The sequence below is a fragment of the Ochotona curzoniae genome, unplaced genomic scaffold (genome assembly GCF_017591425.1).
Source record: "Ochotona curzoniae isolate NIBS_2020 unplaced genomic scaffold, NIBS_Ocur_1.0 contig_605, whole genome shotgun sequence".
NCBI classification, from domain to species: domain Eukaryota; kingdom Metazoa; phylum Chordata; class Mammalia; order Lagomorpha; family Ochotonidae; genus Ochotona; species Ochotona curzoniae.
Window position 1 is genome coordinate 970837 of NW_024466491.1, and position 22144 is coordinate 992980.

The 22144-nt window shown below is 45.1% G+C and overlaps 3 protein-coding genes across 3 annotated transcripts; 1 reads left to right on the forward strand and 2 right to left on the reverse strand.

Moving 5' to 3' along the window:
* The first annotated feature begins 6641 nt into the window (after positions 1-6641).
* On the forward strand, positions 6642-7598 carry LOC121162946 (olfactory receptor 7A10-like). The gene has a single exon (XM_040990170.1). The coding sequence runs from the start codon at positions 6642-6644 to the stop codon at positions 7596-7598; it is 957 nt and encodes a 318-aa protein (XP_040846104.1).
* A 4489-nt stretch (positions 7599-12087) lies between these two features.
* LOC121162947 (olfactory receptor 7A10-like) lies at positions 12088-13050 on the reverse strand. Its single transcript, XM_040990171.1, has one exon. It carries the CDS (start codon positions 13048-13050, stop codon positions 12088-12090), a length of 963 nt encoding a protein of 320 aa, XP_040846105.1.
* Positions 13051-16684: 3634 nt separating this feature from the next.
* Positions 16685-17611, reverse strand: LOC121162948 (olfactory receptor 7A10-like). Its single transcript, XM_040990172.1, has one exon. It carries the CDS (start codon positions 17609-17611, stop codon positions 16685-16687), a length of 927 nt encoding a protein of 308 aa, XP_040846106.1.
* Between the last annotated feature and the right edge of the window lie 4533 nt (positions 17612-22144).

Here is a 22144-nt window from a genome sequence, read left to right on the forward strand (position 1 = left end):
GGCTGTCTCACAGTTTTAGAATTATAAACCAAAGTTGACACAACTTTGCCTCTGCTCCTGATGTTATAGACTGAGGTGACTCAAGCTCGTTAGTGATAACATCTGTGTATCTTTTGAAAAGTAGTTCACATTACTCTTGTATATTAAACTGCTATATATCAGATAAAACATAATATTTGTTTTTTGGGGGACTGACTTATTCAACTATCCATAATAATTTTTTAAAAAAATATTTTTTCTTTTTTTTTTATTGGAAAGTCAGATATACACAGATAAAGATCTTCCATGCGATGATTCACTCCCCAAAGTGACTGCAACAGTTGATGCTGCACCGATCGGAAGCCAGGAGCCAGGAACCTTTTCCAGGTCTCCCACGCGGGTGCAGGGTCCCAAGGCCTTGGGTCGTCCTCAACTGCCTTCCCAGGCCACAAGCAGGGAGCTGGATGGGAAGTGGACTGCCAGGATTAGAACCGGTGCCCATATGGGATCCAGGAGTGTTCAAGGTGAGGACTTAAGCCACTAGGCCACCATGCTGAGCCCCTACTGTTGCCTCTTGAATACATTGACTGTTCTGTCCATTATTCCTTTATATACATCTGGGGAAGCACACTTCCTAGCAAGGTTGTAGTTTAAGGGATGACAACGACGGTCTTGTCCCATGATTAGGACACAGCTTGTGTCCAACACGCATCCACAGGCTCCCTCTGCTCAGTGAACCAATGGCAGGAAGGAAAGGCTGCTTAGCCTGTGCATGTTAAAAGTACAGTGGGAAGGGGAGCGGCACAGTGGCTCCACGCCTAAGTCATCACTTTGCAAGCACTGGGATTCCATGTGGGCACTGGTTTAAACCCCGAATGCTCCACTTCCCATCCAACTCCATGACTGTGGCCTGGGAAAGCAGCAGAGACTGGCCCAAACCTGAGCCCTCGTGGGAGACCTAGAGGACTTCTGGACCAACTCAACTCGAGCCTTTGAGGATATTTGGGGCGTAAACAAGCAGGTGGAAAATACAGCTCTGCTTTGTCTTTGCTCCATGAATATTGTCTGCCTTTCCAATAAAACATGAAAAATTGCGTTTTGAAAGTGTAGTGTGCAACACGTGTCAGGAGGCAAGGTGTGGTGGGGAGTATCCGTATGTTCCTAAAATCCTAGGGTGAGATACATCAAATCCACTCAATTTACATAAATAAAGTGAGTTTTTTTAAAAAAAAAAACTGTATCCCATGCCAAAACAGAAACAACACAAAACAAACAAACAAACAAACAAAAAAACATTCTGCAAAATCAATACAATGGACCTAAATTGTCTCAGAATCGGAGACGACCTGAAATGTGTAAAAGTTTAGTCATACAATGACTTTTCCATCATTTATTCTCTTTGGAGTATTTGGTGTGCGTGATGGGCGTCTGCTAATACGTAAAACATTAAATATAATACAGGAAGTGTGTTCTTCAAATCTTCCGTGATCGTGCAGAAAAGAATCGCAATGATAAACTTTGTTAATGCAGATATAACAAATAAGCATGCAAGTCCAGGTAGCCACGAGCGCTACCCATACACACCAGATCAAACAGCAAACACAAGAAGAGGGGGTTCCTGCTCACGTCCTCGTTGCTGTTGGCGTTGACCAAAGTATTAGTAGCCAATGGCAGGGTAGCAGACCACCACAAAGCCAACAGTACAGGGGTAGAGAAAGTGCGTCTCATGGGTGTGGAAGACCTGAGAGAGAGCCACAAGTCTGACTCTGTGGGAGCCCCGCAGGTGGGATTTGAAACTTGACAACTCTGAACACATCAGGAACCCTGTCTCTACCACACACCCAGGACTGGGTGATGCCAGGGACAAGATCAAGACCAGCTTCTCTTCCCTAGATTTGGGGAGAGTGTACTAGGCTTGTAATACAGTATTAGGAGATTGTGTTTTCAGAGGCAAAAGCACCCACAGGAAATGAAATCATGAAGATTGGATGTGCCTAACTTTTATGCCGGCATCTTGGGAACAAGAATTCTTACAGGACTAAAGTTGCCTGATTATGCAGAACAGCGTCCCATGGCACAGCGATGTGTCCAAGGATTGAAATCCCAGAGGGAAATGTGCCTGATGAGCCAGGCGTAAGGAGCTGTGTGCAGCTCTCCTGCCAGCCACCGCTGCTGTCAGGAACCTTGGCTGTCTGGGGTTTGGCTGTGTCCAGCTCAGGGACAGACACTCATTCCCTTCCTGCTGCCTTGACTGGGGAAAGTGTTTCCGTCTCCATGCAGAAGCTCCTATGAAAGTGTTTGCATTTCCAGTTAAACATCTGCCTCTTTGAGACCCCTCCAGGTAAGTCTGAAAGTCCAGCAGAAGCTACAGGAAAAGCTCAGAAAACGACAGAGCAGAGCAACCACCTGTGATGACCTGAGAGCCACACTATATAGACCCGGGCCAAGAGGGAGCAGGATGCAGGGAGGCCTGCCTGCCTGAGTCAGCCTCTCAGTGAAGTGCTTGTGCCTGAGGATGAAAAGGCAAGTATTGATGGAATTCAGCAGGGCAGGCTCACTGTGGACCAGGAGGTGTATGAGACCAGAGTCTATGGGAACAGGGAATGAGACAGGTCAAAGGGTAGAGGGGTTTCTGAGGACGTGTGCAATGAAGGGCTAGAGAAGCAGGGTGTTGGCTGTGGAAGGATGTCCAGGGACACGAGGGCAGGTCGTTTTTATCTGTGAGATGGGCCTAAGTGAATATGCTCTGATGTTGATAAGAAAAATCTAATGGGCAAAAACGGGCGCACTCATGAACTTCACCATACGTTTCTCAGAAGTCTTCAGAGAGTTCATGGCAGAATCTAGATTATGTTAAAAACTGACACTGCAGGAATTGTTTTTAAAAACGGTGTGCCCTGAAGCATAGCTCTTCATGTCTTTCTGCTTTGTGATAATTTGAGTCTTTTCTTAGATCTGAGGCTGAAGATATTCATGGGTTGGTGAGACGCTGCCTGCACTGCAATTTTCTGGGTATGTACATGTCTGATTTGTCTCCTTCTTACGATATGAAATACTTTAGAATTAATCCCTTTCCATAAATATAAGCTAAAAAGCTGTTAAGCCTTAACATTTTAAAAAAAACAATAAATTAAAAATGTACCCAGAAAAGAAACGCTAAAATCCCTACCTCCAGTGTTGTGCAAAACACCCATTCCTCTCAGTCTTTTAAACTCGCTTTCTATCCAGATACATGAAATGAATACTTTACAGAGCATGAGTTCTTGTCAAAGTCAGGATCATGTACGCAGCTGAAGGTTCTAATTCTCTTTTTCCACATGTGCACCTACATTTGTTTTCACCATGAGGGCTTTGATACTGAGTTTTTTTTTTTTTAAGACATGTTGTTTTTCCCATTTTTTGAAAGAAACAATGATAGAGGGAGTGAGAGCCTCCATCTAGTTCGACAGCCAGCGCTGACCAGGCTGAAGCCAGGAGCCAGGAATGCCTTCTGGGTCTCCCAGGTGCATGGCAAGGATGTATGGACTGGGGTCAGCTTCTGCTGCCTTCCCAGGAGCCAGGAACTCCATCTGGGTCTCCCAGGTGCATGGCAAGGATGTATGGACTGGGCTCAGCTTCTGCTGCCTTCCCAGGAGCCAAGAACTCCATCTGGGTCTCCCAGGTGCATGGCAAGGATGTATGGACTGGGGTCAGCTTCTGCTGCCTTCCCAGGTGCATCCCCAGAGCTGCATCTGCAGCAGAGCAGCTGGGACTCAAAGTGCAGCTGTGATAAGGGACGCCAGCCTTGTCAGAGGCGCTTAGCTTGTCACGGACACCACAGTTCAGATCTCTAGCTCCTGTGATCACCTTAACGATATGTGAGGTGTGGACACCCACTCTATGTTTCTGCAGATACAGACTATGCCCGCTCTTATGAAACCTTTCAAACTTTGCTATCTAAAATGTAATACTATTTTGCTATGGAATCAATTTTGTCTTGAATACTGTACCTTCGTCTCCTCACTTTGCGTTTGTTGTCATGAACTCCACACAATGTGCGATCATATCCCTGATGTAAAGAAAGAATATTAAATATGCATAGAATATCTGCATAAGTGAATATTACATATGTGAACTATTGTTCAACCTGAAAAACAGGTTTTTAAATCAGTCATTTAAAATAAATGTTTAAATTAGTCATTTAAAAATAAACAAATGTTGCAATGAATTAAAGATTATATACCCAAATAATCTAAAGAGAATTAATGGTCCATCAATGATGACATTGAATCTGCTTTATACCACATTATTCCCTGTCACCTATTTTGTAATCAGTCACTGACTGATTTACAAATAGTTTTTTAATGTTAAACTGTTGTTATGCAGTCCATATCCAAGATTTTCTTTGCGTTTAATACATTTTGAGAAACGTCATGATTTATCTTCTGTTCTTGTCATTTCCTTTTTTTGGAATCTGTTCCCTTATCATGTACCCCTCTACACTGGACCGTGTCAGGGTCGCAAGAGAGATGAAGTGGATAAGGCGGCTGCTCATTTCATTTTTACACCAGCAAAGAGAACACACCATATAATTAAATAAATGCCCGTGACATGAAGTCTCGAGGGGCACATCCCACGGAGAGTGTTATTTTATGAAAAAATCAAGGCATTGTCACTTTTGTAAATTTGTGTGCAGGGCAGACTGGGCGTAGGTTGGGCAAAAAGGAGAACTTGGGTGACAGAGTGCCCAATGGGGTTATGAGACAAAAGAGAGAGAGACTCAGAATAATGGAATAATAAACAGGAAATACTTGAACGGGAAAATGAAGGTCTTCCCTCAGCAGCCGTCAGACCTCATAGAATCCAACTGTCAAATAATATGCAGCAGACACAGAAAAATAATTCTGGTTGACACAAAGAATTCCATGGCAAATTGTGGGGTTTTTTGTGTGTGTGCAGACTTCGGGGAATTGCTGGTTTGGTCTCTTTGCTCATTTTTTTTTCCCCTGTTGCGTCATTCCATCTGGATGTTTCTCCATGCTGCAAGCATATCATCACTTTGTTCAATTAGATCCTTGACTTTTAGCCTCCTGCTGTTTTCTTTTTTAAACTGGGCACGAAGGAGATATAATTGTGTTATACAATTACACAGGCATGTGTTCAGGACCGATGCAAATTCTTCAGATGGTCTCTCAGGAGGACTCTGATCTCGCTCAATCCTTTTTGGGATAGTTCTATTGATTGGTCACTTAAAAAAAATAATAATCCTTCCAGCCCAGGGCAGGTAATGCGTATATGGAAAGGCAGCCAGCAGGAGAGTCACAAGCTGAAATTGTGGGTACCGTGTGAATTCCATGGGACAGTTAGAGTGACGGTGGCAGCCTCGCAGAGCTCCTCCCCAATGATGTGACTGGATTGGGTACAGCGTAGTGCCACATGAAGGATGGGACCGTGGTGTTCACCAGGTGTGGCACAAGGGGCTTGAGGGAGATGGCAGAAAAGCAGGTGTAAGAGGCAGTGTGAATTTCCACTAACTTTCTGAGGCTCCCACATGCCTTGTGTGTTCACGCATATTATTGTGTTTGGGTGTACATCTGTGGGGGTGGTTAGCAGTGACAGTAACAGAGAAACCTAGGCTCACCACACCGTTTCTAGCGTGCTTGAAGGCTGACCACTTTGCAACGTGGCGAATTCTCTCGCTTGTAGGCAGTTGGCCCTGAGCCACAGATCCCACAGGGCTGTGCATTCCCCAACTACTAATACATGCAAAGTGTTTGAGAGCATCGCTTTTTTTCAGTGCGTTTTTGACATCGCGATACTTGTAATTCAAGAGCACCTGTGTCCCCAAAGGTCACACATAATCCAGTAGCCAAAACACACAAGTGCAGGTGGACCTAGAGCAGCCCCCTTTTCACCTCAAGGAAGGTCTCTGCAGCTCATCAGAGAAAGATGAGCTGCAGTGACATTGGACAGGACTCCCTCCATCTTCAAGTGTCCTGGGGATGAGCCTACCGCCTTCCTCCATATTCTCTGATCTCTCTCTCAGCCTTTTCCCTGTCGTTCATTCCTTTTTCCAGCGTCCTGCCAATGGTGGTGGCATTGATCATTTGAAATGAGCCCTTGCCCCTGCCACAGGGATGCTGCATGGCCCATGTCTCTTGCCAGACACACCACTCCCAAGGCAATGTTGTGCACCTGCTTTATGTTCGTTGAGATCTTAATCTTTGTCCAAATGCCACATTGTTTGCTGGGCTTGGCAGAACTTGAGATACAGGAAAGTTCAACCAGACGTACCCATTGTACCTCTTATTCCTGATTCTTTCCCTTCCCAGCATAGCTGAGCATCCTGCCATGTGTTATATGATTTGTCTTTGCTTACATTCAGTCTTCACTGTTAGGGAGGTTTGGTTCTCAGCGCTGCTCACACACTGTTGAAACGGAACCTGGAACACGATGAGTGGTCAACATTCATTCTCAAGTGCATGAAGGAATCTCATTGTAGCTACAGGGTGCACAGCCTCCTGAGGAAGTGAGGCTCATCGGAGAGGAATTCTACACCAGAGAACAGAGGCATTCTGGGGGCATCCAGACTGATCTGAAAAACACACATGATGGTGTTTCTGCAGGGTAACTAGCGCTCACCTCTCTCCCATTCTCTCTCGCTTGGCAGAAACATCAACACCATGGAAATTAGTAACCATACATTGGTTGTGGAATTCCTTCTCCTGGGACTTTCAGAGGACCCGGCACTGCAGCCTCTCATCTTTGAGTTATTTCTCTCCATGTACCTGGTCACTGTCACTGGGAACCTGCTCATCATCCTGGCCATCCTCTCTGATCCACACCTCCACACGCCCATGTACTTCTTCCTCGCCAACCTGGCCTTGGTGGATGTCTGCTTCACCTCCACCACCGTCCCCAAGATGCTGGTGAACATCCAGATGCACAGCAGAACCATCAGCTACGCAGGCTGCATCACACAGATGTTCTTCTTCATAATTTTTGTAGCGCTGGACAACTTTCTTCTGGCCGTGATGGCCTATGACCGGTTTGTGGCCATCTGCCACCCCCTGCACTACACGGTCATCATGAATCCCCAACTCTGTGTGCAGCTCGTTGTGATGTGCTGGGTCATCAGTGTCCTGGATGGCTTGTTAAACAGCTTACTGGTGCTGAGGCTGAGCTTCTGCACACACGTGGACATCCCCCACTTCTTCTGCGAGTTGAATCAGGTGGTCCACAGAGCCTGTTCTGACACCTTTCTCAATGACCTTATGGTATATTTCGCAGCTGTGCTGTTAGGGGGTGGCCCTGTGGCTGGGATCCTGTACTCTTACTCTAAGATCGTCTCCTCCATCCGTGCCATCTCGTCAGCTCAGGGCAAGTATAAAGCCTTTTCCACCTGCGCCTCTCACCTCTCTGTCGTCTCCTTATTCTATGGCACAACACTGGGTGTGTACCTCAGTTCTGCTGCTGCACACAGTTCACACTCGACAGCCATGGCCTCGGTGATGTACACCGTGGTGACCCCCATGCTGAACCCCTTCATCTACAGTCTCAGGAATAACGATATCCAGAGGGCTGTGAAAACACATCTGAGGGAAGTCTTCCAGCGACCATTTTCAAGTCCTACCCGTTAATCAGGCCTGCAAAACTCAGGGCTTACAAAAGTGCAAGCACAACTTCGCCTCCCCGTCTGCTTCTTTCCTGCAGCTTCACTCATTTCCACAGCTGCACGTGGGCTGCTTCCTTCCTGAAGTTTTCCGTTCTCTTGGAGTTTCACTCTTTTAACCCTGGTCATTTCCCACTTTTCAAAATCTTTCCCAAGCTGAAATGAGTCAATCCCCAAAGGTCAGATACCACATGTTTGCCTTAATTTAAGTTGAAATGCTGTCAGTTTGTAAAAGGGTACCTGTGAAATGTAGTATTACATTGTTAATTAACCCCATCATGTCGGAAACTGTCGTTGATGTTCTGTTATGGCATTTAATTGGTCGGAAGGATAATCTGCCAGCTGTGTCTCCAGACCACAGTTGGTCTCCCCAAGAAACTGTTGAATTCAGCTGGGCAATAAGATACTGGACACTAGGCAAGGCACAGGCTTGCATTGAAAGAAACAAGACTAGATTTGAACTGTAATACTGCAATAAGGTGGAGCAATCCACCACGGGGGGAGGACACGGGGAGGGGAAGGGGGAACATCAAAGCCCATGAAACGTTGTTATAAAATTGAATGCAATAAATAAAAAAAAAATAGTAAAAAAAATCTTTCCCAAGTTAACGTCAAAGTATCTTGGCTTTCTTTCTGTCTCATAAGGTTACCAATAAACAAACAAATGAACAAACGAACTAACAAACAAACCCGGTAAGATTGAGCCTGACACGATTGCTAAATTCTCACCTTGAACTCATCCAGCTTCCGTACGGCCATCAGTTCATGTCCAGGCTGGTCCACTTCCCATCCAGCTCCCTGCCTGTGGCCTTGGAAAGCGGCAGAGGACGGCTCAAAGCCTTGGGGTGCTACTTCTGTGTCAGAGACTCGGAAGAAGCTCCTGGCTCCCGGTATAGACCAACACATCTCTGGAAGGGTTCGCTGTTTGTAAATCCGACCTGCTTTTCCAATAAAACTAAATAAATCCTTACCAAGAAAGGATGAAGTCTCTGCTGAATGATGCCAGTTTAGCAGAGTTTTGCTTAGAGGCCCAATTGCCCGGTTCTCATTTAGTTCCCTGCTAACACACGTGGGCAAGCAACAGAGGATGCTCCTGCCATCCACATACACATGGGTGTCTTGGATGTCATTCCAGGCCCCTGGCTTCATCTTGGACAAGCCACAGCCTGTGTAGCCATTGGATAATGTACCAGTGGATGGAAGTACACCCTCGCTCCATTTTGAATGCAGACATAGTTGTTTTTTTTTTTTAAAGAGCTACTTTATTTATATCGGAAATGCATATATACAGAGAGAAGGAGAGATAGGGAGAAAGATCTTCCATCCACTGGTTCACTCCCCATGTAGCCATAATGGCCAGGTCTGAGCGAATCCAAACCCAAAACTCAGGAGCCACAGGACTCTTCCAGTTGTCTCACATCGGTGCAGTGTCCCAGGTGTATGGTCAAAATCTACTGCTTTTTCCTGGTCACATCACCAGGATCCCGTACGGGAGACAGTGTTTATCCCAGCACACGCAAGTCGAGGACTTTAGTCATTAGGCTGTCACGTACGCAGGTCTTTTTAAGAAATCTGAAACCCATGCTCACATAGAGATCTTCAGCAAATAGACAGAATTTGGTGTTAAATATAGGAAACTAGATATGGATTCAAAAATAAGCTTATTTCTTATTTCCCTTTTAACTCATCTTTCTGGCATCTCAGCACACTCATTTGTCTTACAGCCGACATTGGCACATGACTCTATTAAACTTTGTTCATATTCAGCTCCGTCTTTACAGTGTCTCCTGCCAACGGACACAGTGTTGTCAGGCAGTCTTTGGTGACCGAATGCCCATGTAGACTGTTGTGTGCAATGGACGTTGTATTTCCACAGATAGACTCCTTATGACATGAGAGCCAGAGATGACCTTCCCATTGACAGATGGAATCACCAGAGAATGTTAGGTTTTGTTCATTTGAGAGACAGGACGACAGGCAGCTCTGACCAACTGGGCCACTCCTTGGCCATGAGCTCAAGTTGGGAGTTGGGATCTGAATCAAGGTCTCTCATGTGAGTGGCATGAAGCCATGACCTCTCAGTTGCTGCCTCCCGTAGTGTGTCCAACTCAGGTGCTCTGAATTTGGAAGAAACATGATCCAAAGAGCTTTTATTTATTTATTTGTTTTTATTTTAAAGATTTATTTATTTGTAATGGAAAGTCAGATAGACAGAGAGGAGGACAGACAAAGAGGAAGATCTTCCGTCTGATGATTCACTCCCCAAATGGCCGCAATGGCTGGAGCTGAGCCGATCTGAAGCCAGGAGCCAGGAAACTTCATCCTGGTCTCCCACCTGGGTCATAGGAATCCACACCCATCTGCAACCTTCCCAGATGCATTATCCAGGAATGGATTAGAAGTGGAGCATCTGGGACTCAGACAGCTGCTTCCATGTGGCATCATGGCGTCACCAACACCAGCTGAACCTGCTGAGTCATACTGTCATAGAGGTTCTAATACTGGGCTCAGAAACAGCACAGGCTTTCTAGAGATCTGATGTGTGAGCAACATTCTTTTGGTTATGTGGAAATGTATGTCAATGAATTCCTTATCTATTGCACCTCCGTTACAATGAACTTTCATTGCATTTTTTTTTTTGCATGGGTATTTTAAATCTTATTAAGCACTTTGAAGTGTCTTCTGAAAGCTTTTGTAAGCAACCATAAACTGAGTCTTCCTTCCAGAAGCCTCGTTGGAAGAATTACAACAAAGACAGGTTTCTGATAATCTGCCATCGTACTAGGAGGAGGAGTAATTCTCAAAACTCCAATGAAGAGACAGGCGTTTTCACAAAATCTCTTTCCCAGCACCCAGGAGAGTAACATTGTATTGCACGAGTTTAAGAAATGGATATGAATGGTCCTATGACCTTTAAAAATTTTATATTTAAAAATTTTAGGGAGATAAACAGAACAGGTTTCAGGTACTTCATAAATAAAATTTTAATGCCATTGTCATACTTTCCTGCCCTTCATTCCTTTCCTTCTTTAATTGCTTCCAGTAACGTGATTTCAAATATGTAAAATAGAAAGGTTACTGCTGAACAGGAGTATAGACAAGGGGCAATAAAATAATCCAATCACAGCATGTGAGTTTCACTCTGATGCATTGTGGGGTTTTTTTGCGTGTGCATTTTGTAATAGCCAACACATATAAGAAAAGCATAAAATAGGGGTCGCCTTGATGTGGCTGGAATAGAACATCTGGTCCTTCTACTGTAATGGTTGTTACATGCATGGCATCTGAAAAATAGCCTACTAAGCCAAGAAGGGGAACATTCCATAGTGCCACAGGATGTTATTTGACATGAAATGATATCACGAGAAATGTTGATTTCATCTCTGCACACTTGGAACCCCGTGCAGTTTAAGGAGATGTGCAATTGTTATGCTAATCAACATTTCATGAATAGTCATCTGGGGTACCTATGCAATGGAATACCATCCAGCAATGAAAAGAATGAAGTCTTATCTTTTTGCAATAAATTTGGCGCAACGGGAGAGCATTATGCATACTGAAATTACCCAAAGCATAAAAAGACAAATGTAGGCGGTAGTTAAAAAGGAATACAAAAAAATTTTAACCATGAAATGTAAAAAGTAGTCTATACACTGCCACGTGTTTGCCTTAATATAACCAGTAATTTTATTTGTTTGTTGGTTTATTTGTTTTTGATCCTGTCATTGATACTGTCTCAATCCATGTGTTGTGAAACATTGAACTTGCATTACTTTTAACATATTGTTTACTCAATACTATGTCAATTAATTCCATAACGTTGTATATTGTTGCTGATGTTTTGTTGGGCCTTTTAACCGACAGGGACTTTACTCTGTTAGCTCTACCTTCAGACCAGAGAAGGTCTCCCCTAGAAACCGCTGAACTTATCTGGACAATAAGATGCTGAACTCTATGCTAGGTATATGCTTGCAATGAATGAATCCCAATTGAACTTCAACTGTGAGTATGCAGCAAGGTGGAGGAATCCACCATGGGGTAGGGTTGTGGGAGGGGTAGGGGGAAATCCCAGTGCCTATAAAACTGTATCACATAATACAATGTGATTAACAATAAAAAAATACACATGGAATTAGAAGCTGCTTAGCACATACTGCCTCCTCACTCACTTCCATTTCTCCATGATTTTTGAGACCTCCTTCTATTTCTACCAAAAAAATGCTGAAACTAAGTGTGAGGAAAAAAGGCGAAATCAGAAAGAAACTGTGTGTGCTCTCAGAGATAAGAGCAGAGCGACGAAACGGTTCTTTTATTTGCAGCGCACACAGAGGGATTAATAACTAAAAAAAAGGAAAGAAATCTATCCAGGGAACAGAATAAGAAAGCTTTGCTTCCTCCTCTGATAAATGCATCCCAGTGTCTGACCCTGAGTGGAAACATGAAGTCACTGACACTGCTCAGCCCCAACACTGTGGGTTAAACTGTCGTTTATGGAACAACAGTCTTTTCAGAGCCCTCTTCATGTCTGTGTTCCTCAGGCTGTAGATGAAGGGGTTCAGCATGGGGGTCACCACTGTGTACATCACCGAGGCTGTTGCAGTTGAGGCTGAACTTGGGGCAGCACTGGCACTGAGGTACACGCCTATGCTTGTGCCATAAAATAGGGAGATGGCAGAGAGGTGAGAGGCACAGGTGGAAAAGGCTTTATACTTGCCCTGAGCTGACGAGATGGCACGGATGGAGGAGACGATCTTAGAGTAAGAGTACAGGATTCCAGACAGGGGACCAATCAATAGCAACACAGCTGCAAAATTCATCATGAGGTCATTGAGTAAGGTGTCAGAACAGGCTCGGTGGACCACCTGATTCAACTCACAGAAAAAGTGGGGGATTTCCACGTGTGTGCAGAAGCTCAGCCTCAGCACCAGTAAGCTGTGTAAAATGCCATCCAGGACATTGATGGTCCAGCACATCACAACGAGCTGCACACAGAGTTGGGGATTCATGATGACCGTGTAGTGCAGGGGGTGGCAGATGGCCACAAACCGGTCATAGGCCATCACGGCCAGAAGAAAGTCATCTAATCCTGCAAAGATTATGGAGAAGAACATCTGTGTGATGCAGCCTGCATAGCTGATGGCTCTGCTCTGCATCTGGATGTTCACCAGCATCTTGGGGATGTTGGTGGAGGTGAAGCAGATGTCCACCAAGGACAGGTTGGCGAGGAAGAAGTACATGGGCGTGTGGAGGTGTGGATCAGAGAGGATGGCCAGGACGATGAGCAGATTCCCAGTGACAGTGACCAGGTACATGGAGAGGAATAACTCAAAGATGAGAGGCTGCAGTGCTGGGTCCTCTGAGAATCCCAGGAGAAGGAATTCTGACAGCTGAGTTTGGTTGCTCAGTTTCACGTGGTGCATGTCACTAGCAGGAAGAAGGACTTAAACCTGAATCAATACATGGAACCAGCAGAGTCGACATCTAAACCTCATGGTTTCCCGTTCAGAATGTAGCTCTCACCTTTTGAGATGTTCAGTTCCTATTTAGGTCAGTCCCAAATGGATCACTAATTAAGCAGTTCTTCACACTCTGAATCTAAAATCACAAAAACAGACACACTTCTCTTTGTGCGTTCATTTTTGCAAAATAGAGTGTTGTCCCCATTCTGATGACCTCCCGTAGGTATTAGGAGTCTCGCGGAGCAGCCGTGTTGTAGCATAAGAGACTCACCTTTGAAACCTGTTTTTCATCTCACTGAACTATACTCCAAGTACACATCAAAGGAGTCCTTGGGAGAAAAACAGCTGTTTTAATGGTCAATCTTTGTAGGTAAGGAGATAAAAAAAGACAAGAGCAGGATCTGGTGTGCTAGACTAGTGGCTAAAGTGCATGACATGCATGCCCCGAGATCCCATATGGGCACTGGTTCAAGTCCCGGCTGCTCCACTTCCCATGCAGCTCCCTGCTAGTGACCTGAGAAAGCAGTGGAGGATGACCCAAAGCCTTGAGACCCTGCGCCCGGGCGGGAGACGCTGAAGAAGCTCCTTGGCTCCTGACTTTGGATCAGTTCAGCTCTGGCCCATCGCGTCTACCTTGGGAGTGAAACACTGGACAGAAGATTCTTCTCGGTGGCTTTCCACTAGGTAAATTAGACTTTCCATTAAAAAACAAAAATCTGAAAAAAAAAAAAAGACAAGATCAAAAATGTCTCACCTGACAGCACGCCACGAGTGTGCTGAAATTGCAGAAGAAAATGCAAGTGAACAGAAAGCCTTAAGCGTATCCAACTCACAGATGACGGAACGACTCTCAAGCGGGTTTGTTCGAGTTCTAGTTACTGCATTCTTAGGATAACAAGGAGTCATGTGAGACAAGACAGGGGTTCTGACTCCACCACATGTCCCTCCACACACAAAATTCCTCCTCGACTCCCCCTAATCTTCCAGTGCTGCCAAGTTGGCTACATCTATGCTAGGCAGTTGAACCCTCTCATTTTTTTTTTCTAGCAGGATTGGTCATTAATCGCCGCCATGTCTTCATCTGCAATCACCTTTGCTCTATGAGAGCCAACGTTTTCCCGCCCTATATAATCACTGACAAGTGTATTCAATAGGCCAGCATAGCACTCAGCAACTCCAGAGCTAGCTAAGGTGTTCGTTAACTAGGGTAGTTCAGTTCTAAGTTAACCACAGGGAAAGCTGTCTGTGTCCACAGCCTGGGACCCCTCCTGCTATGTCTGCCAGGCTCACCTGCCTGGGAACTTTATGACTAAAGTGTCTGTATGGATGCCCACATTCCTCCCTGGATGCTGGATGCTGCACACTGAAGCTCTGTTCCAGGCACAGCAGAGGGAAGGAGGGAAGCTCTGGTCCCTGAGCCAGACTCAGGACCCCAAATGCCACAAGCAGGCTGCTTCTAGCCCGAGGTTGCACAGTCTGAGGGACCACAGCAGAGGAGCTCCTTACAGTTCCCGGCACCTGCTCATTAGGCAGCTCCCTGGCCTCTAAGCACCTGCTGGCCCTGAGGGACTCTGGCCATGACACAGCGCCGTGTTCTTGCAGGTGTTTCCCAAGAGACCATGATGGACTCAAGTGAATCCTCCCTCTCTTTCTCCTGCTCTGCGGCAATGGCAAATAGCTGCCATTTAGTTCCTCACTTTACAATGTTTTGCTTAGTGAGACAAGCCAGTTCCCCAAAGACAATTATCATGTGTTTCTCCTAGTATGTCATACTTAATATTGCACACAAAAATTATGTAGGAATGGAAAGAGCTTCTTGAGATTTGATTGTTGTTTCTACTCCTGGGAAACTGATTTCTCTAATTTGTTATTTGTTGAATATAATGGTTAGTGGTGCACTAATGTGTGAGTAATATATTGTGCTTCCTATTTTAAAATTCAGCTTACAATAATTTATTCCATATTTCAAACTAATTAGAGTTATAAGCTTCTCAATACTTATATTGGATACTATATTTAAAAAGTTTTATTAATTCTTATTGGAAGGTCAGATATACGCAGAGGAGGAGAGGCAGAGAGGAAGATCTTCTGTCCGATGATTTATTTCCCAAGTGACTGCAATGGTCAGAGCTGAGCCAATCCAACACCAGGAGCCAGGAACCTCCTCCAGGTCTCCCATGTGGGTGCAGGGTCCCAAGGCTTTGGGCTGTCCTCCACTGCTTTCCCAGGCCACAAGCAGGGAGCTGGATTCAAGCATGGCTGCTGGGATTAGAACTGGTACCCATATGGCATCACATATGGTGCCTGCAAAGTCAGAACTTTAGCCACTAGGCCCCTGCACCAGGCCCATTACATATATAGGATAACATTTAAAGAGATGCAAATGATTCTGGCGTGTGCGATGTGAGGACTTTAGCCACTAGGCTATGGACCAGGACCTCAGTTGGATTCTTGTCATTTGAGTTTTGTTGTCTACCTTGCCTTGGCCTGACACCATCCCCAGCTCTCCATGTAAACCAGCTTGGGCTGTGGTCCCACAGAAGCAAGCACACATCTCTCTTAGAGAATCTAGCCCTCAAATTCAGTTCTTTGGCATCGTGGTGGGTGCTGAGGCCCATTCTCACGTGGCCCATCCTTGCTCTGTCACTCACAGACAGTTGCATGTACTCCGTATTCCCAATCTAAACCCTTCCAGTTAGCTGTCTTCCTGCAGGCGCAGTGACCCAGGCTGTGGAAGAGCCCAGAAGTCATTCTTTCCTGTCCAACATGCCCTCAGCCACTCCCCATCCAATATACACCCATGCCTCCTTCTGCAGCCCCCTGCCTGGAGCCATGGTGGCATACCCTAGCCTCGAGTTCCCCCACTTCTCCATTTACTATTTTAAAAAGCAAGACAAAAAAGAATAATTAACCCTTCTGGCTTAGTGGGATAGTTAACAGATGGCATTAACCAGGCCCAGAATGCCCACTACCAGCTGCTTTTCTCCCAGCACTATAATAGTTGCCTATGCAACAGAAGCCACATGCCAAAAATCACCACAAGGACATGTTTCTGATAACTTACCATCATACCAGGAGTAGGAAGATGTCTCAGAACTCCAATGAAGACACAAGTGTTTGCCAAAATTTCTATTCCAGCACCAAGGACAGCAACATTGAATTACAGGAGTTTAACAAATGGATGGGGATTTTCTTATGATTTTTTTTAGAATTTTATTTTCAAACGTTTTATGGATATAGAGTGAACAGGCTTAATGTATTCCCTAAATAAAATTCTAAGAAATTAGTCATTTTCCCTTCCTAAATTGTCCTTTCCTTCCTTTTTTTCTACAATCATGTTATTTAAACTTTCAACCATAGTCTTAACGATAAGTTAAAATAAGTGACAAGTATCGACCTAACAGACAACACACAGTGCGATTGCAATGGGTGGGTCATCTGCAGTGTACTCAGAGGACTCAAGCATTTAAAAAAAGACAGTGACCAGACTAAGTGAGCTCTGCTTCCTCCTCTGATAAATGCATCCTGGTGTCTGACCCTGAGTTGAGCCATAAAGTCACTGACACTGCTGAGACCAGCACTGTGGGTTCCACTATCATTTATGGAACAACAGTCTTTTCAGAGCCCTCTTCATGTCTGTGTTCCTCAGGCTGTAGATGAAGGGGTTCAGCATGGGGGTCACCACTGTGTACATCACCGAGGCTGCTGCAGTTGAGGCTGAACTTGGGGCAGCACTGGCACTGAGGTACACACTTATGCTTGTGCCATAAAATAGGGAGATGGTCAAGAGGTGAGAGGCACAGGTGGAAAAGGCTTTATACTTGCCCTGAGCTGACGAGATGGCACGGATGGAGGAGGCGATCTTGGAGTAAGAGTACAGGATTCCAGACAAGGGAGCACCCCCAAAAAGTACAGCTTCAAAATCCATCATAAGGTCATTGAGAAAGGTGTCAGAACAGGCTCTGTGGACCACCTGATTCAACTCGCAGAAGAAGTGGTGGATTTCCATGTGTGTGCAGAAGCTCAGCCTCAGCACCAGTAAGCTGTTTAACAAGCCATCCAGGACACTGATGGTCCAGCACAACAGAAGGAGCTGCACACAGAGCTGGGGATTCATGATGACCGTGTAGTGCAGGGGGTGACAGATGGCCACATAACGGTCATAGGCCATCACGGCCAGAAGAAAGTCATCTAATGCTCCAAAGATTATGAAGAAGAACATCTGTGTGATGCAGCCTGCATAGCTGATGGCTTGGCTCTTCATCTGGATGTTCACCAGCATCTTGGGGACGGTGGTGGAGGTGAAGCAGATGTCAGAGAAGGACAGGTTGGCGAGGAAGAAGTACATGGGCGTGTGGAGGTGTGGGTCAGAGAGGATGGCCAGGATGATGAGCAGGTTCCCAGTGACAGTGACCAGGTACATGGAGAGGAACAGCCCGAATATAATAGGTTTCACTGCTGGGTCCTCTGAGAATCCCAAGAGAAGGAATTCCACAAGCCATGTATGGTTTCTTGGTTCCATTGGCCAATGTGACTACCAAAGGACAGAAAACAGGACAGAAATGAGTGCTAGTCACCCTGCAGAAACACCACCATGTGTGTTTTTCATATCAGCCTGGGTCCCTCCAGAATTTCGCCAACTCTCAGTGTAAGGAATCCCTCTCCAATATGTGCCACTTCCTCATGAGGCTGTGCACACTGAAGCTACAATGAGATTCCTTCACGCACTTGAGAATGAATATTGACCACTCAGCATGTTCCAGGTTCCGTTTCAGCAGTGTGTGAGCAGCCCTGAGAAACAAACCTCCCTAGCCGTGCAGACTTGAAGACTAAGTGTAAGCAAAGACAAGTTATGCAACACATCACAGGATGCTGATTCCATAGCAAAAACAGTATTGCAATTTAGATAACAAAGTTAAAATATTTCATAAGGTCTGGCACAGTTGTCTATCTGGAGAAACAGAGTGGGTCTGCCCCTCACATATTGTTATGTCTGTGACAAGCTAAGTGCCTCTGACAAGGCTGGCGTCCCTCATCACAGCTGTACTTTGAGTCCCAGCTGCTCTGCTGCAGATGCAGCTCTGGGGATGCACCTGGGAAGGCAGCAGAAGCTGAGCCCAGTCCATACATCCTTGCCATGCACCTGGGAGACCCAGATGGAGTTCCTGGCTCCTGGCAAGGCAGCAGAAGCTGACCCCAGTCCATACATCCTTGCCATGCACATGGGAGACCCAGATGGCGTTCCTGGCTCCTGGGAAGGCAGCAGAAGCTGACCCCGGTCCATACATCCTTGCCATGCACCTGGGAGACCCAGATGGAGTTCCTGGCTCCTGGGAAGGCAGCAGAAGCTGACCCCAGTGCTTAGATCCCTGTCCTCTGTATGGGAGACCCAGATGGAGTTCCTGGCTCCTGGTTCCACCCTATCTGCCCTCACTGTCGAACTAGATGGAGGCTCTCACTCTTTTCCTGTCACTCTTTCTTATTTTCACAAATGAATGAAAAACTTGTTTCAAAAGATTGAATCCTAGACTTTACAGTGAAAACGAATGTCGGTGAGCATGTAGAAGGACACAGATCTTCCGGTGGGTAAACCCTCCTGACTTTGACAAGAACTCATGCTGTGCGAAGGATTATTTTCATGTATTTGTATAGACAGTACATGGTTATGTGCATTGGACATAGAGAGTCTTTTTAAAACAGTGTGAGAGGGATGGGTGTTTTGCACAGCAGTGAAGGTGGGTTTTTCGAGGCTTTTTTTTTTCTCCTAGTGGGACAGTTATAATTAATTTTTAATTTTTTTTAATTTTAAGCTTTTTTAAAAAAAACAACCTTGAGCTTCATTTTATACAAAGAAATGGAACCTAATGTATTCGATATTCACAGTTTTAGGAGCAGTGTGACATGTTGCCATTGTTCCCCTGCTCAATGCTGCCCTCCTACTTCTTGAAATTTTAAAATAGATAAAATGGTGAAAAGAAGTAATGTCTAACAGTATAATTTCACATCTTGAATGGATAGCAGGATTCAAACATGCTTATGAAATACAAACGTGATATTCAGTCAAATGATAACGGGTGCTTACAGAGTGAAGGGGCGTAAGTGATGTAACTTTTAGAAATAGATGCCATCACTCGATCAGAAGCACCAACAAGTAGCAGAAACACAAGCACCAATCAGACATGTACATACCCAGAAAATTGCAGTGCAGGCAGTGTCTCACCAACCCATGAATATCCTCAGCCTCAGATCTAAGAAAATGCAAATGGACTCAAATTTTCACAGAGAAGAAAAATTTTTAAAAATCCACTGTAATATTGATTTTTCCGTAAACTTTTTGAACACCTCTGAGAAATGTAAGGTGAAGTTCATGAGTGCGCCCGTTTTTGCCCATTAGATGTTTTGGTTGTGTGAACCAACCACACGAGAGAAGAGCCTACAGTGTGTGTGACGCAGGAACTGCTCCGGCAGGTAGGGTTTGCCTTGGTTTGGATTTTTCTTATCAACATCAGAGCATATTCACTTAGGCCCATCTCACAGATAAAAATGACCTGCCCTCGTGTCCCTGGACATCCTTCCACAGCCAACACCCTGCTTCTCTAGCCCTTCATTGCACACGTCCTCAGAAACCCCTCTACCCTTTGACCTGTCTCATTCCCTGTTCCCATAGACTCTGGTCTCATACACCTCCTGGTCCACAGTGAGCCTGCCCTGCTGAATTCCATCAATGCTTGCCTTTTCATCCTCAGGCACAAGCACTTTACTGAGAGGCTGACTCAGGCAAGCAGGTTCTCCCTGCATCCTGTCCCCTCTTGGCCCGGGTCTATATAGTGTGGCTCTCAGCTGACCCCAGGTGGTTGCTCTGCTCCGTCGTTTTCTGAGCTTTTCCTGTAGCTTCTGCTGGACTTTCAGACTCACCTGGAGGGGTCTCAAAGAGGCAGGTGTTGAACTGGAAATGCAAACACTTTCATAGGAGCTTCCACATGGAGACGGAAACACTTTCCCCAGTCAAGGCAGCAGGAAGGGAATGAGTGTCTGTCCCTGAGCTGGACACAGCCAAACCCCAGACAGCCAAGGTTCCTGACAGCGGTGGCTGGCAGGAGAGCTGCACACAGCTCCTTATGCCTGGCTCATCAGGCACATTTCCCTCTGGGATTTCAATTCTTGGACACATCGCTGTCCCGTGGGACGCTGTTCTGCATAATCAGGCAACTTTAGTCCTGTAAGAATTCTTGTTCCCAAGATGCCGGCATAAAAGTTAGGCACATCCAATCTTCATGATTTCATTTCCTGTGGGTGCTTTTGCCTCTGAAAACACAATCTCCTAATACTGTATTACAAGCCTAGTACACTCTCCCCAAATCTAGGGATGAGAAGCTGGTCTTGATCTTGTCCCTGGGATCACCCAGTCCTGGGTGTGTGGTGGAGACAGGGTTTCTGTTGTGTTCAGCGTGTTTACTTTCAAATCCCACCGGCAGAGCCAGGCAGAGCCAGACCTAAAGCTCTCTCTGGACTTACACACCTATGACACAGAGATTCAAGTCCCTGTACTGTTGGTTTTTTGTTGGCCCATTACCCTGAAATTGCTTACTGATACAGTGATCAATGCCAACAGCAAGGAGGACATGACAAGGAATCCCCTGCTTCTTATGTTTGGCATTGGATCTGGTGTTTATTGGTAGCACCCATGGCTACCTGGACTTGCATACTTGTTGGTTATACCTGTGTTAACACAGGTTATCACTGTGATTCTCTTCTGCATAATCATGAAAGATCTGAAGAATTATTTTTTCCTGGAATAACTTCTAACCTGAACCACCAGTCTCAACTTTGAGTGTGACAATCACACTGGAGTAAGAAAGCCAAGTTGGAGGGATTTTGAGAGTGAGGGAGGAACGAAGGGCACCATGGGAAGTTTCATTGTTTACTTAAAACTACAAATACAAAATTTGCTCCCTTTATATATATTTAGTATTATTCACATGTCAGTGGTCGCTCATCATTCAAACCAAATACTCCACAGAGGACGAAGGACTGAAAATTCAACATTTGATTTTGAAGGTTTACACACTGCAGGGGATCCAGAAAGCAACATAAAGAGGAAAGCTCGCGGCTCCTGGTGCCTACATCAAGTATAAAGGGATCAAGAAAGTGATCCAGTAATCCGTCTCAAGAAACTAGAAACAGAAGAAAAAGCAAACCCAAATTTAACAGGAGTAAAGAAACCATTCAAATTAGAGGGGAAAGCAACATTGAAACTAAAAAAGATTTTTTTTTATTGTTAGTAACATAAGTGAAACATAGTGAAACAGTTTTATAGGTATTGGGATTCCCCCCACCCCTCCCACTACCCTCCCTCCATGGTGGATTCCTCCACCTTGCTGTATAACCACAGTTCAGGTTCAGTTGAGATTCCTTCGTTGCAAGCACATACCCAGCATAGAGTCCAGCATCCTATTGTCCACACAAGCCCAGTGGCCTCTTGGGGCGACCCTCCCTGGTCTGAGGGCAGAGCTAACAGAGTAAAGACCCTGTCAGTTAAAAGCCCCAACACAACATCAGCAACAATATACAGTGTCATGGAATTAATTGACATAGTATTGAGTAGACCATATGTTAGAAATAATGCAAGTTCAATTTTTCAAAACACCTGGGTTTTAAAAGTCAATGAAATGAAGAGCTGGGATTCTTTTGAAAATATAAATAAAACCGATCTGACATTTGGCCCAGTAAGCAATATCTCTATGGGATATATGTCCAACGAAAATGAAGCTTGGATTTCTAAGAGACCCTTGTGTTTTCCATGCCCGTGGAAACATTATACATCGTACTCAAGTTGTGAAATCAAGCCTCATGTACCTATCAATGCATGAATGGTTTCTAAATGTTGGATGTAAATGAAATAAAATTTTGTTCAGTCCTAAAAAAGAACTCTCACCAGACGTCATCAACTGCCTGTGTGGGACCTTGTGATAAATGAAGTGAGCCAACACAGAAGGAAAACCCCTGACTTTCACTCCTTTTTTTTTTAATTAAAAAAATTTATTTATTTATTTAT

Excerpts from the sequence above, each read along its gene's own strand:
- LOC121162946 (XM_040990170.1), top strand. The coding sequence starts at position 6,642 with ATGGAAATTAGTAACCATACATTGGTTGTGGAATTCCTTCTCCTGGGA.
- LOC121162947 (XM_040990171.1), bottom strand. The coding sequence starts at position 13,050 with ATGCACCACGTGAAACTGAGCAACCAAACTCAGCTGTCAGAATTCCTT.
- LOC121162948 (XM_040990172.1), bottom strand. The coding sequence starts at position 17,611 with ATGGAACCAAGAAACCATACATGGCTTGTGGAATTCCTTCTCTTGGGA.